A 15,680-nucleotide genomic window follows, 5' to 3' on the forward strand; every position below is an offset into this window, starting at 1 on the left:
AGGCTCCATGACTGTGGATAAAGCACAATCTGTGGAGTCATCTTGCTGCCAGGTGCTGCCCTGCAGAGAGCTGCAAAGGGAGGGAGATCTGCTGAATCACCCTGGCTCGATTTAAGCACCCAGCCTCACATGCAAGAGCCTGGAGAACCAAGGAGGGAAGGGAATTGTGCCAGAGCTGCCAAACAGATGCACTTGACACTGGAGAGCAAGCTTAGGCTGAGATCTGTGAGTGGCATTAAAACTGTCTGTGTCTTCTGCCCTTGGGTGGGTATTAATGGAAACTGCTCTCACTGGCTGAGATGCCAGACATTCACAGCCTCATCTGAGATATAAGATTTCCTCTGTCAATGACTTTTCCTGCAGGGGAGGAAGAAGTTTGATCATTGCTAAGCAGAGTCTTGGCACTAAATAGCTTATGTGCTTCTTAATTAATGTGTTCTGTCTCAAGGCATGTTAAGTACTATGCGTGTGGTACATATAGAAATTGCCTTGTGAAATCAGAGTGGAGCAAAATTCCTTCCCATATTTGTGTGGCAGAAGTTGTGTAATAAAGAGGCAGCTAAAGTTGATCCAACAGCTACCACCAGCTGAGAATGCTTAAACTTACCTTCAACTTCTTTCTCTACATTTTAAGCTATGCATTGTATGTGGCAGCGAATTGCTTATTTGCACACTTAAAATGTACCAGAGCCTTTGTGCTACAGGACACAGCAAATAAAAATGTTAGGATAAACAGGTCAAAGAGAGTGTCATAAATGGAATCAGCACTCATCAGTCTTTGAAAAGGTTGGTGGCATCAAGTTCACACCGAACAATTCACAGATTTTTCTACCAGTATCTGAGCAAACTGAGTGATGGGAGGAATTTGTTCTCCTGAGTGGAGCAGTATTCACATTTGACGTTAATGGGAATTTTCACATCAGAAAGGCTGAAAGGCACACTGTGAGCAAGAGACAAACAAAATTTGCTGCTGCCAAGTTTAGGCTTCAGCCAAGGGTGCAATTTAAAACAGAAACACCACTCTTTTATCTTCCCTTGCCATCTCTGAATAAATTCTTTGATAGGTGGGAAATGAAAAGCTCCATGTTGTCTGAGCAAGATGAAGTCTCTGTTCCATAAAATTAAAATATTTTAAAATGCTAAGATTTTGCTATGAGGATTTTCATAATTTTTCATAATTTTCATAATGCTTAGAAAATAATATTTCAGACTGGCTTCCTTGAGAATGTGTATGCTTACATGACCTTAAAAAGAAAAGCACACACAAAAAACCCACCCCCCCAAAAAAAAGAAACATCAAAAAATTAAAATACTGTGTAGTCTATCCTCTTCCTTTTTCTGGCTGAGTGAGACAGATGACTAAGACACTGCAGACCATTGCTGTTGCATTCCCTTCTGCTTGCCAGGTCTCTCTCCCAAAGCAAGTGCAGTGGAATTCATTTAAGTGCCACCTTGAGGGATTGCCAGGGAATAGGTATTGTCTGTGCAATTCAGTAATCCCACAGATCAATTGGCACACCCACAGTGAAAAAGTCATCTTAAGCAGTGTGCATCCAAGCCTGGCTGCAGCATTCTTTGTTTGCCACCAAGTTTTCCTTCAGCAGGATTTTACAAGTACTGAATTTTAAAAAAACATATCGAGGGAGGAAGCGGTGTGTGTGCATGTGGGAAGCACACAGAAAGACCGGAAAATAACCTTTGGAAAAAGTGAGTCTGAAATGCTCCCAAGATCCCTGCAAGGAGAGTTGTCCCAGAAACAAAATGAAGCATTTAGGAAAGAAAAAAAGGCATTAAAAAAACCCCCATTCTTTTACATTGATATAATAATGGAATTGGATTCGGTTCTATTAAAAACATAGGAGGAAGAGAAAAAACAAAATGTGGGGGCAAAAGCCACAATTTTATCATGGAGATGTCATAAACTACAGCCCAGGACAGCCATGGATCAACAGCATTTTCTCCACAGTTAAATACTAACTCACTTAAAGTAAGTGCAACTCAGATCACCAAAACCAATTTCTGTATTCCAATTCCTGGCACTATTTGACATTAAGTTGCAACTTCAGAAGCAGCATAGGCATGTCCCATCCTTTCAAAAATGTCCTCAGGGCACGTGCATCTTCAGGGGGCATGCTGGGAAGAAAATGATGAGCTGATAATGCCAAAGGGAGTTGGGATCTAAAATGCTGCAAAAAATGTAATTGAACCTTTCTTCTTTCCATACCAAAGGATGGAGAAGTTGCCCTAATGGCCATGGCTGGCTGTTTGAAGTGTCATTGCGCAGTTTAAACATGCATTTATAAAATTGATTAGAAATCAGCAGAATAATCAAATATTGAATGCAAAATTAATTAAATTAGTAATAGCAAGCTAAAGGAAAAGCTCTGTGAACCACATTTCAAAAAGATAGTTGTGGAATAAAGATAAACTCAATAGTCCCCTCACTACACAAAGTTCACATACAAGTATTTCACAACAGATTTTATTTTCTGCACACAAGATGCATCTGCTTTACTGACCTTAACATTATGTATGTTTTCAAAGGCAAATACAGACAAATTAGAAAAAAACCCTACTAGACCTTTCTGTGGCTCCAAATAATATGTTCATTTCTCAGAAGGAGGAATATAAATATAGAAATATCAAGGAAAAGCAAAGATGTTTTAAGTCTTAATTAAGAAAAGGAACATAGCCTGATCACTGTAGCATGAACATAGGAGTTGAGAAAACAGAGGTGTCACAGTATGGCTTTCTGCAAGTCACCTTGAGAATACTGAATGAATATAGTTCTGCAAATCAGACACTTGGCTGTCCTGTGCAGCTGTGAAGTAGGTGAGATATTTTTTAGGATTTCATGAACTTTAGTTCATTTAGTAGCTTCTGCCAGTGAAATGCATTGTTAGGCAACAAAGAACTCTTCCTGCAGTATAGTGTGACCATACTACATCAGAAAGGTTTTTATCTCGGGGTAAAATCATCATGTTAAAAACATCAGTCTTGACTACAGGGCAATGTCTAGCTGTATTCCCTAACTGCAAATCAATCCACAAACTGTACATCAGTAAGAAACCCTCTGTTAATTCCCCATGGCTCTGAACTGGTAATTAGGTACTGAGTACTTTGGGCAATCAGGTACTTCGGCAGGGCTCCTGTTTCCTTGAAGGGATAGCTCCAAGAACACACCACCTCTGCCTTCAGCCCTTCATGTCTTTCCCACCTGTTTGTTCAATGCAGGTACATTTGCCTGGTACTTACCCACTTGACTGCAATTGCAGGCTGATGATCTGTTCCCTTTTGCAACAAAGGGACTGTTAACTTCTACTATGCAAAGTGTTCTGGGTATACTTATGAGAGTTTTTAATAACAGCAGCTAGAATAAGTATCATAGTGGAACTACCCACTTTTCCTGCTTATGTAAAGATACTAAAGTCATCTGGAAAATACTGTTCTTACTGTGGGGGCAAATTACTCAGCTCCCTTTTAGCAATACATTTTTCTGACTGTAACATTGGGTATTAGATAGAGATCAGTATGCAGAACAAATTAACCAAAGTCTGAACAGCTAGGATGAACAAGAATCCTTATGTGGATTTGCTGACTGAGCAGCACCTTCACAAACAGAACTGGCAACCACATTTGCAATCACTGAGAAGAAACTTCTTACGTGTTGGCTTATTTTTAAATGATGGATTTTTATTACATTTCCAGATGACATTATTAACCCACGTAAACAGGAATTTTACTTTGCACATAATAGAAAGTGTAAACAGAAATTTGAGCATCAGTATATGCTCACTTCTTCAATGGGAACCCAGCACTCGCCTTCTAAATAAAAAGTCCTGTTGTTTTCAATTTGCACTTCCATTTTGAACCATTTGTAGATACTCCTTGTGTAGCTTCTCTTGGGTTTCATAAAGTTTCTTCAGCTTCTTAATTTGTCCTTTGCTAAGTTCTTTGCCTTCTGTATCATGGGTAGGAAATCCCTGAAATATATTAAAAAAAGGAGAGTATTTAAGATAAGTTCTTGGACTGCTTTTGTTCTTTATGGAATCATGTTTTAATAAGATAGGGAGATAATGTCATAATGACAGGCTGTCAGGAAGGGATGTATCTTGGCTAATTTTAGTCACCTAGAAGTTTGACAGCTAACTTTGACTATATCTGAATGTTCCTTTCCTAGCAAAACAAGAGGCATAAGGGTGTATTTATCTTCTGTCCTGAACCACATAAGGAAAGCTTAGACTACTAACTTCTACATGGTTTTAGTTAAGACAATAATGACTAATTCCTGAACAGATGGTTAAAATAATAATTTAATCATACTAGCAGATTGAATTCAAGGCTTAAAGCAAAAGCAGTAAGGTATTTATATCCTTGATGGAGAAAGTATGATGAGCATTTTTATGGACATTCTCCTTGGCTTGCAGGGTTATTTTCCAGTATTTATCCTCTCCATTCTGACTTGTCCCCAGGACTTGAATTTGTGTAGGTGAAGGGGAGAGGCAGAAGCAGGATCAATGACCCAAATCAAGTATAAGTGAAGAAACAATGCTTTATGTTTTCCAGGTAACCCTTTTATCCCCAAGGGGAGCAATCAAGAGCAAAGTTATGCAAACAGCCCCTTCAGAGAGCCTTTGCCACGAGAGACCAAAACAGTGGGCACAAGGGAACAGGAAACACAGGACCTCTCAAAAAAGCATAAGTTGGGGAGTTTGTACTTGCAAATGAATACCCTGCCTTGCACCAGAGTAATAAATCTGTGAATAAACACCATACACATTCCTACCCACAATATATATTTTGCTTTGCAGTAAGGGGAGCCAAAGGAAATGTACAATCAATGTACAAAGGAACACAGAAGGAAAATACCCTTGAAATGATGGCTAACAGATGGCACTTTCTCCCCAGTGCACAATAAAATTCATATATCACATTTTCCTTCTCTCCTTTCCTCCTCTTGCTACATTAATAGCACTGCCCTGGAGGTTTGGAACAATATTGCTATAAACATATACAACTAAGTATGCACAACTGGGGAAGAAAAACCCCTCCCTGTATGAAGAGAAGTCTCTTACATGTTCATCAAACATGGAATATTTGTCAAGTTCCAATTTAAACATTTCATGTGGTGGAATCTTCATTTTTTCCAGTTTTGCTGCCTGTAATATAAAACATGCATATCACAGTTAATTACTGACAACCTGTCACATATGTAAAAGGAAAAGTACATTACAATTTCAAAATCAAGGAGTATTCAATTCATAATTGTTTATTATGTGAAAAGAAACTTGAAATGAGAAACAACTCAGTAGGATCTTAGCTGTGCTTGTCTGGAGGAAAAACTGGTTTAAACCTGTAGAGAAGCACTTTATAAAACAGATGCATTGCAGAAACTCAAAATAATTTGCTTATATACTACAAAAATTGTATCTGACTCTTGCTAACTTGGTTCTTTAGTCAACACAAAGTGAAGAGCTGCTACCATAAAGCACATTTAGCAATTAACTCACTGCAAAGGTAACCACCTCTATCAAGTTTCTTGCTGACAAGCTAAGGTTTCTATGCAGGTCACAGAAGAATCAGATGCAGTAATTGCACTGAAAACAAACTGAACTCTCCCTCTAAACAAGCAGATCTCAGAATATTTTCTATGTAATTTTTGCTCTATGCGAGGGAATCACCTTTTGGAAGAAATGAAAAAAGGTACTTGGAATTTCTGGATGATAAATGCTATTTATCTTGCTTTATCTCTGTACCTGGTGCTCTCTAAAAGTTTTCTTCCTCTTTTAACACAGGAATGTATTTCCTGTATGTTAAAGTCATCAGCATAGCAAACAATATTTTTTCTTATGAGTTCATCTCCTCTGTCCACTCCCCATCCAAAGCCCAAAACGTTTGAGCGATCTGAATTTCAATCACAGACATAAAACATTTCTCTGCTCAATTATAAGGAACAGGGGATTTCTTACAGAGAAAAAGAAAAGAAGGAGAAAAATAAACCCTTTCACATGTACCTATGATATTAGAAAGGGAATCAAATAATAAACAACACAAGCAAAATCTCTAACACTAACAAGCATGTAAGATCCTACTTTGTCAATTAGGTAATACTGTTTATAGACTGAAATTTAAGTGCTACAAGTTCTTCTGTAATAAGTTTTTGCAGGCTTTAATTGTGTTTTCAAAAATGGCTTCTCTATCAGAATTGAAATTCCAAGCCTGAACTGCAAGCCAAAGGCATTCTGAGCAGGAAATTGTAAACAAAAAAAAGAAATGGAGACCTGGTTAAGGCTGGGCAGAAAGCCTGTGTTCTAATGGTCTTTCCTGCACGTGACTACTGCTGCCTACACTTTCCTTCAAAATGAGGTTACTTACTTCCTGCTGTTGTTTTTTCCTGGCTGCTTCTTCTTTCTTCCTTTTTTTCTCTTCTTCTATCTGTGAGAGGCAGTGTTAGTGAGTAAAAGGTAATGCACTATTTTCATTTGGTCGTTTTCTACAAACCTGAGCCAGCTCCTCTGGATATCTAATTACAGACAGAACTGCCAGCATGACCTGCAGCAAACCCACCATGCCTTATAATTAGGATTGTCTGATACTTCCCACTCTATGACTTTGATTTCATTTGCTTTTATTCACAGTTAAACCAGTTGTAACTGTTCAGAATGCATTTTGCATGCAAAATGGATACCTATAATAGAATACCTAAAATAAATTGTCCTATCATTTTAGGGGAAAAAAAAACTGTTTTGCAAACGACTGTTAAAAAAGACTGTATTTCAATGATATTTTAAGCTCTTGCCTCAAACTGCGAAGATATCACAGTTCCTCAAGCAGCAGTTGTATCACTTGATGTTCCTAGGGAAACAACTATCCAAATTTAGCCAACTTGCTAAAAATCCCATCTTGCACTTGCCTGGGAGAGACCTGTCAGTTCTCTAAGGGTTCTGCCAGTACTGAACATAATGCTGTTTCCAGGGAAAAGGGACTCTGGCTGCAGATCCTACCCAGCAGCTACAAACAAACTGCCTTCAAATGCCACTCTGACAAAAACATCTGGAACTGACTAAAATGACTTCTCTCTTTTCTAAAAACATCAACATGGAAGGAGAAACGTTGGAAAGTCTTTCAAAGACTTCTAGTCATGATATAATTTTATTATTTGTTAAAATTGGAGATGGACAAGTTGAAATGTTAACTACGTTAATTGAAGTGTTAATTTAAATATTACAAAGTCAAATATTAATGCTGGGAAGTGCCAAAAGCAGGGTTCCTTGTGCATGTGAATTCAAATTCACAAGCTTTATAGAGTAACATGAATTCTTGACCCCCATCCTGAATATCTCAATAATCCAGACTATATTAATTAAGACTTAGCCAGTACATTTTTTCCTCACATATCAGATGAATACAGACTAGTTCTATGGAAAATGTTGACTTCATTTGTACAAACAAAAGAAGTCTGAATTAGCTTCTCATTGGAATTGTTCTTCCAGAGAGATAATACAGTTTGAATGCAATACTGAACATCCCTTAGTTATATGAAGATCTTAAAAAGCAAACAAATAAAAAAATCTTTGAGGTATTCACTAGGTCCCATACAAAGTTTTCAAGAAGCTGTTTCAAAAAATTCTTTTTTTCAAACACACTTAAATTTTTTGTATCAATTCTCTTATGTCATGTTCCATGTTGCTAGTCTGCTATGATTTTTCTTATGAATTATCAAAGAAATGTAAAAATATCCATAGCTTACACATAACTTTAAATTTTAAAAATATAGGATGCTTAAAATAATTACCTTTTTCTTTTCTTCTCTCTCTTTCAATAATGTGTCCTTATCCACTAATTTAACCACAGTTGGAAGTCCTAAAGAAGCAAAAAGAAGGATTAATTTCTTGATTAGTCGAAGATAAATGTATTCACCCTGTGATAATTATTTTTGCATGCTAAATGCAAATACAACTCAGTGGCTACTCAAAAGTGACTAAGAAATTAGGTGCTATACAAAAAGGTGAAAAATATTGCAATGTATGGGGTTTTTTATTCTGTATATTGCAATATACAGTTCTATAATATATATTCATATATATACACACACCATTATATATGATACTATGTGCCATTATATATAGTACCTATGAAATATATATATTTATGGTGCACATATGATATGCTATGGCTCTGCAATACTTGAGTTTACTAAATTATTCTAAATTTGTTATCCCACTTCTTCGGAAAACATCAGGATTATAAAAACAGCTGCTACAAAGTTTCAAGAGATAAGTGGGTACCTTCATGATCTTCAAACCGAACCCCAAGTTCAGGCAGGATGTCATCCCGAAGAGCATCACTCAACTGCAGCACTTCAGTTACTACAGAGCATGAAAAATACTTTTAGTGAAGTAAAATTTGGCCAAAGTATAGTTTTATACAGCTACTTAGTTACTTAAGTACAATTAAGAAATTGCCACTCTGTCACCAAGAGAGACAGTTATCACTGTAAAAGAAAAGACCTAAGCCCTGCCTTATTTCAGCCACACAGAGAAGCAGCATGTTTCTTTGCAGGGACTTGAAAATCATCATTTTCTTCCAAGATGCCCTCACTGTTCCTGAAGGGGAACAGAAGGAAAACCCAAGGCAATTTGGAAATGATGCAACAATTCTGCCAGGGTATGGTGGAAGGGTCTATGACTCAGGAAGATACTAATGGTTACTATAGGATGTGTAATAAGAAAGGTTAAAAACCTAATTTTAGAAAATCACAAATTAACATATCCTGTGCGAAATCTAACAGTGCCCTTTGAAGGTCTATGATTTTGTTGATTTGATAACTACACATACATTTGTCAGAAGAACTGTAATCCCAACACCCTCTTTTTATTTCAAGCAATCTGTTTATAGCAGAACAGAGAATTTTGGTTTGGCTTTCTGCACAGTGACCACCAGGACATCATGGCTAATATTTTTTTTCCCTTGCAAACTTACCAAAGAGCCTTGGATGACAGCAAAGAGTTAAGAACTTAAGATTTAGCTGAAATATATGCTATTTTAAGGGGAAAACAAATCTTCATACAAGGTAATTTTTTATAAGAAATTGTATCAGCTGAGAAGCAGCAGAACAGTTAAGAGGGACTAAATTCATCAAAGAGACCCACTTTGCTGCTGTTGTGAGTTCAGTGGCCTTTTTTATAGCCAGTCTGGTATTTGAGAGGAACACTTAGCAAGTATAACAAATACTTGGGTTAGATGTGCTTATAATGAACAGGTGTTCTCCCTTTCAGCAATTCTAAGAAGTACTCAGGGTCTCAAAGTTATTATTTCAGGCAGTGGAAGCTTCCATCCAGGCAGTTTCCTAAACACTGCACACTTGGGTAGATACAAGTCCCATCCCTGAGCCTTGAGCTCTTCTACAGCTCTCAGAGAGCTGCAAGTGAACAGCACTGACTATCCTAAAAGCATAAGAAGGAACACCCTGTTTCAGTGCATGGCTGTGTTCTGTGGCTCTCTTTGCACAGGAAACCACTGCAGTGTACAGAACCTCTTCTGTCTGCTGTAAACAGAGTGCTTGTTTCTCCTGATCCACAGCAGTCACACACAGTGAACCACATGTTTGATGCTACTCTAAATCAGCCATTAAGATAAACCAGGGATCAGCTTCCCTCACTGGCTGCTGACACTAAAAGGTGTTGGCTCTATCAAGACTCTACCAGAAACACCTACTGCTTATTCACCAAAACAGCATCTGCACAGTTATAGATGTTCACTTATCTAAAATCACGAATAATTGAAAGCTGAAGAAGAAATCCATCAAGGAGAAACATATAATGAAACATATTATTTCTGAGAGGACACATCCTGTGATCAATCCTGTCATGCAGAGGAGTTAGCACCACACTTCTTAGGGCTGAGATGTGCCTGTTCTTTGCATGTGGCACCTCCAGAGCAAATATGTTTAGGACTAGGTAGGGGTTGTTTGTGGCCTGCCTTAGGACATAAGGAGGCTCTCACTGAGGACAGTGACCAGAGGGACAATGCCTTATCAGCAGTGCCCATCAACACCCCAGCAGATGGTCACTCCTTGGGCCTGTGACTATGCCCCAGACCTCTTCACATTTTCTGTCAGTTTCAAGCCAAAGAGTATCAGATGTGAAACAGATGCTGAGATGTTGTGAATCAGAACACTGTGATGGGAAGGAAAAAGAGGAGCTTGAAAAGCATCTAGAGAATGCTGGATATAAAGACTGGCAGCAAAAGACAAGAGCAGGCAATGCTGCAATGAGAGAGTTTGCCCCAGTTCTGGTCAACTCCTGACATATTTGGAAGAGGGCAGAAGGTGCAGAGGGCACTGTGAGAATTATTAAGTCCACATCTGAATGCTACCCATTCTGGATGATGGTAACATTTTTGCAGAGTACATATATTTTGATTATTACTAAAAAACATAGCTTTAAAAATGGCTATTCTGTGAAATGTTTTGTAGATAGATTGTGAAAGTGCATGTGTGTGGAAGGGGGACATTTGTAAAACTCTGCAGGTTTTACAGAGCCACATGCTTTTTATTTAACATCTGAGAATACTTAAAGCAATACTGATTGTTTTAAATAATATTTAACACAACCCTGCCAGCAACAGGCTATGATGGGGAAACTCCCTTTGCCTACAGCCATGCAGAGGCAATATCCCCAGCCCCTACTCAGAACAACTTTTACAGTAATTTAATGCTTCCTGCAAGCAAGAATTTAATGGGTAAAGGGAAAGAAATCTGTAGTATGTCAGTGCAGGTCCTGCCAACCACCACTCAGCTTCCATATATCAAATAGTTTAAAAGAAAGGTGCCTGCCTGGTCAAATTGCAGAGTGCTCCATACCCCAACCAAGCAGCAACTAGATCCAGTTTGACTCTCACTGTCCAGTGTATTTCAGGCAAAAAAATCACTGCCTTCCAAGCAGGAAACTCAAGTGCCAGTAAGCATTTGAGCCAAGTGTGTTCTAAAAATGATCCCTCTGATATTTAAACCTTACCACTGCTAAAAGCAATGATCAATTTAGCTCAACCATCATAAAGCAAGGGGGGAAAAAGCTTCATATAAACAAGTTTGTTAAATACCAAAAGACTAAAGCTCACATTTTTGGCTGAGGATATACACACAAACCTCTTTAATTAATTCAAGTTACAGAAAATATTTACTATTGGAACTTATTACTAAGCCTGTTTCTGAGCATCAATTAGTCCTATAAGAGTTTGACAATAATAGCAGAGTAGTCACAATAGCAAATACAGTTTAGTGCTTTTAATGTAAACTTCTCAGTTTTAGAAGAACTCCAAAGAGTAGCAGAATGAGAGTTCAAAGTCTTTTCCAGCTGAATAGGTTACCAGATACAACAAGTAATTTTATGTTTCTGTGTAATATATGGGTTATTTGTATGTTTTCTGCATTAAAAAATGCTCTGTTTTGCCTTCAAGTACAAATCCCAGTGTCAAAGTTTTAAGAAAACAAGAATCAAACACATGTTGAAGACATGCAAAATTCCACAGGGAACAGCAAGAGCTCCTCCATTAGGAAATATTAGTAAAATCAAAGAATGCCTAATGGAACAACCTTTATAACACTCTATAGTTCTGCTGCCAACACACACAGCATGAGCAAAGCTTTTCAGAGGGATTAAAAAAGGCACCTGAAACTTCTAGCAAACTCCCAGATGAATTCTCCAAATAGAGCACTCAATTACCATCAGGGGAGCTACAATTCCAACTATGCTAACAAATAAGAGTGAACATCTCAGGCTATTTAAATGCAGACACTATTATTGTTTAGCAATCTACACTTCTAAGAAAATGCAAGCTCCCCAAGGAAGAGATCATGGGTACTTTCATGCCTAGAAAGAAGGGAGCACCCTAACCTAGAAAACAGCAGCTACACCTCATCATTTCAGAACTATTAGATGTTTTAGGAAATGAAAATTAGTTTAGCAGCCTAAAAAGATTCCAAATTAAAGAGACAGGCAGAGGAGATGCAAAAATTCAAAGCAGCTCTGATTTAAAGATGCCTTACTTTTATTCTCTAAACAAGGAGTGACTATCAGCTGCCTCACACCCACACCTCCATGCTGTCCCCCAGTTTCATTCCTCTGACCTCCAAGTCTCGTGTGCAGGAAAAGTACAGGAAAGTACAGAAAAGTCTCATGTACAGGAAAAAGTGAACTCTCACCTTTCTTCTCTCTGGCGATTTGTCGCACTCCTTCTCTGAACTCAGAAAGGACTTGGAGGTATGGCATCACTGTAGACTCAATCTGCAGGATCATTATTCCACAGTTAGCTAATCATCATTTAGATATAAAACATGTCCCTACCCACTTCATATTTCTGCGCTGTTAGATGGAACCTGACCCTCAGAGCAGATCTCCATAAATAAAAATTGTCATTGCTCTATTGATGTCAAAGGATAGATGAAAATTTGCATTAGCTATCAATTTTACTTTTGTGCAGATAAAATCAGCTTGCCAAGTTCAACCTCTCCCCATTCCTTTTTCACCTCCTTTCAGTTAGATCCATCACTTCCACAGGGTTATGCCACAATCCAGCTAACTATAATGCAGTGCAGGGATAAGAACTCAGGGATAAGCACTCAGATGAATTTGCCCCCTGATGTACTGTGTTCTCTTAGGCCCAGCTGTTTATCAGATAATGATACCATGTCAAACAGATATTAGGACTAATTTTCATTAGAACCCAGATCTGTTCCTGAGATTTTAGCTTATGCTAATTGTACAGGCAGTGCAATTCTCCATATTCCTCATACAATTCCCTCTCCCACAAAAAGTGGGGAAAGATTACTATTGAATTATTTCAGGTGTAAGTAAACACTAGTTACAAAATCTCAGAGAAAAGGTCCTGTGAGTCTGGTCTCAATAGCAGTGAATAGCAGCAGCAAGCAGTTAATGAACAGCTACAAGAACAACTACAGATCAGCTACAAAAACAACTGCAGATCATTGTCTGCAAACACTTCTCCGGAATCCCAAAAGGAAAAGCCAGGCCCTTGGGGGAAAGCCTAAATTAAAAGTTTAATTACTTTGGAGGGTGGGAAAGAGAAAAAAAAATGCAAACTTTTGTCTCTTCTACAATTTCCACACTTCTTTCCTGTCTGTTTAATCTTCATGACAAATTTCTGTGCAATTAAGGGACAATATAGTCTGTCATGATGTAAAAGTGCCCCTAGAAAAAGAACTGAGTTCTGTTAAAACCTTTTATAAATGTGAACATTGCAATCAGCTTCACAATCAGATCCAGTGCTGAAAAGTTTGGCCCAAGGAACAGACTGGAAAGTAAGGAACAGTCACATCTCTACTCCCCCACTGCACTGCAAATACCTCTTCATGGAAATCAAGTGGTATGGGGAAAGCAGGCACTGTCACTACTTTATCAGTCATTTCAAGATGAAAGATTTTTATTTCCACAACAACTAACTTGAGAGAAATGCTGAATTCACTTTGAAAATTATATCATGGAACGGAGGTTTTCTGGCTTCAAATCTCTTGTATCCACTTTTCAAGTAAATTACTGACCCATGGTAATTAAGCTAGTTTTTCTTTCAGCACTTTTGAACTGGATTATGCCTTTTTTGGAGATATTGACTCAATTGGTTCTTTCATCTCTAATTTAAACAAGGGAACAACTGGCCTTACCCACAGCCTTTTGTAATTAATGAGCAGTTTTTGAACCTTGGAAGTTCCCCTCCTTTAATTTGTGCTAAAATAAATAAGAATTTGCATGGAGGACTGAAAGACAGTATAATATTTAATGAAACAGACAAAACATTTGTGATATTATGCATTTTTATATTATAATGCTTAACACTAGTAATGATCTAGGTGATAAAAACAAAAGCTTCTTGAGTGTAAGATGTCAGCACAAGATTCTTCTGACAACTGTGCTAACAGTCTTGCAAAATGTGGAATGTGTAAAACTTTCTTCAGAAAATATGTTCTTTAATGTTTATTTTTTGTATCCTTTCAAGCCAAATCAACAAGAAGGGAGATGTAGTCCCTGAAACAGACAGCAGCTAACAAGCAAGCTCTAAGTATGCCCAGGCCTTAGAAAAACAAACTACTTGTTGGTAGAATTTCCTCGTTAAGGTTTAGGGCTGGACACGCTACAATGACCTCAGACCTCAGGGGAGGTTAACAAAACTTGGGCAGAAGGATGGACAACTGATAGTGGACACAAAGAATGCCATGAAGAATTTACAAGCCACAAGGACACTTGGCAGAACTGCCAAGATAAGGAGGAAACTCATAAAGCCAACTCAGCAACTGTGCTGAATCAGCTCCCACTGGGTAAAAGGTAATTTCAAACACCAGCTCAGGGACCAACAACTCAAAAGAACAGAAAGACTGAGCATACAGACTAATTAGCATGGGAAGAAGAAATTATTAACCAAGAGAAGCTAGAATACAAATTAATAAGAGAATTACATAACTTGTAGACAATGAACACTAGCTGCTTTGTTTGCTAAAATGCATAAAATAGTAAAAAGTTTTGACAGTTGGTGTGCTTGATTTGTGGAATACCACTGAGCACCCAGGCTTGCACAACTCTGAAACAAATAATCAATGTTGCTCTTGAGGGTGTAATTACTAGCTTGTTGCACATGGGTAACAAATCAAAATTTTTTGGACATGTGTTAGCACAGGATTTTTTTTTTGTTTACAAGATTCTTCTCACTCTACTACCCTTGGCAGTGCTATTTTAAAAGAGTGAAAGGACTTAGCTTGAAGCTATCACCAATCCTTCCATAAAGCATATTTCTTGGAAACACTGGCTAAAGTGTTAAGTGCAAATTTAATTTTCATTTTCCCTAAAAAGGTAAGTGTTAAAGTTCTACCTTTCTTCTGAAATTCAAAAAAAAATCTGAGCTAAATTCAAAAATCACTACTGATGGGCTTTGTAGGCAATACAGAACATCTTCCTTATTATATCATTAATGGAAATTTCCACAGCACACAAATGTAAGTATTTACATTGGGAATGAACACTCATCCCATAATTGCCATTCTTCCAACCACATGCAAGCTTGCCAACTCCTTTGATGAATAAGAGGTTAAGTATTTTTTTTTTTTTTTACACCAGAAATGTTTCATTTACTCCTCCTAAGGGGGAACAGAAAGGTGCATGGTCGCACCTTTAATGCAGAAAAATACGTGAAAAACAGCACTGATGTGTCCACAAGAGATTTTTGGCACAAACAAAGTGCTGATAGCTCTCACATGGAGTTACTTCTCCTGCCTGCACCAGAAAATGTTCCAGGTATTCCAGAGCCCATCAGCACTTTCATCAGGTACCCCTCAGGTATTTCCAGAAAAATTCTGCACCGCAGCAGAAGTGCTGGGTGACTAAAGCAAAACAGCCTTTGAAAGCCACATAAAAACTGTGGCTGCAAATGAGATCAGAAGAAAAGATTGAAATGTGGATAAAACTCCAGCTGCCTCCAGGCTGGTTTCTGGTGTACCACAAAGAAGTTTAATCAGTATAATTACATTTTTGAAACCACTTAGCATACAAATACTTGTAATGAGTCTTCAGACTGTAACATGTGCTGCCTGTAGTTCACATGTGGTTTAGGAAACAGACTCATCATTCAGAAGACAAGATAATTCTTCTGGTTGCTATACAATTTGTCTGTCA

The 15,680-nt window shown here is 37.9% G+C and overlaps 1 protein-coding gene across 2 annotated transcripts in view; it reads right to left on the bottom strand.

Annotated features, from left to right (window-relative positions):
- Positions 1–3,672: 3,672 nt before the first annotated feature.
- The window catches only part of CARS1 (cysteinyl-tRNA synthetase 1), a 32,141-nt gene continuing 20,133 nt past the window's right edge, over positions 3,673–15,680 (bottom strand). For both annotated transcript variants that reach the window (XM_064425264.1, XM_064425265.1), the window contains 6 exons: positions 12,206–12,287; positions 8,289–8,369; positions 7,796–7,863; positions 6,376–6,435; positions 5,076–5,159; positions 3,673–3,983 (listed from right to left, as the gene is read on the bottom strand). In XM_064425264.1, coding sequence (XP_064281334.1) covers positions 3,849–3,983; positions 5,076–5,159; positions 6,376–6,435; positions 7,796–7,863; positions 8,289–8,369; positions 12,206–12,287 — 510 coding nt within the window. In that variant the 3' untranslated portion in view covers positions 3,673–3,848. The remainder of the gene's footprint in view (positions 3,984–5,075; positions 5,160–6,375; positions 6,436–7,795; positions 7,864–8,288; positions 8,370–12,205; positions 12,288–15,680) is intronic.

This window comes from Passer domesticus, chromosome 6 (genome assembly GCF_036417665.1).
Source record: "Passer domesticus isolate bPasDom1 chromosome 6, bPasDom1.hap1, whole genome shotgun sequence".
NCBI lineage: Eukaryota > Metazoa > Chordata > Aves > Passeriformes > Passeridae > Passer > Passer domesticus.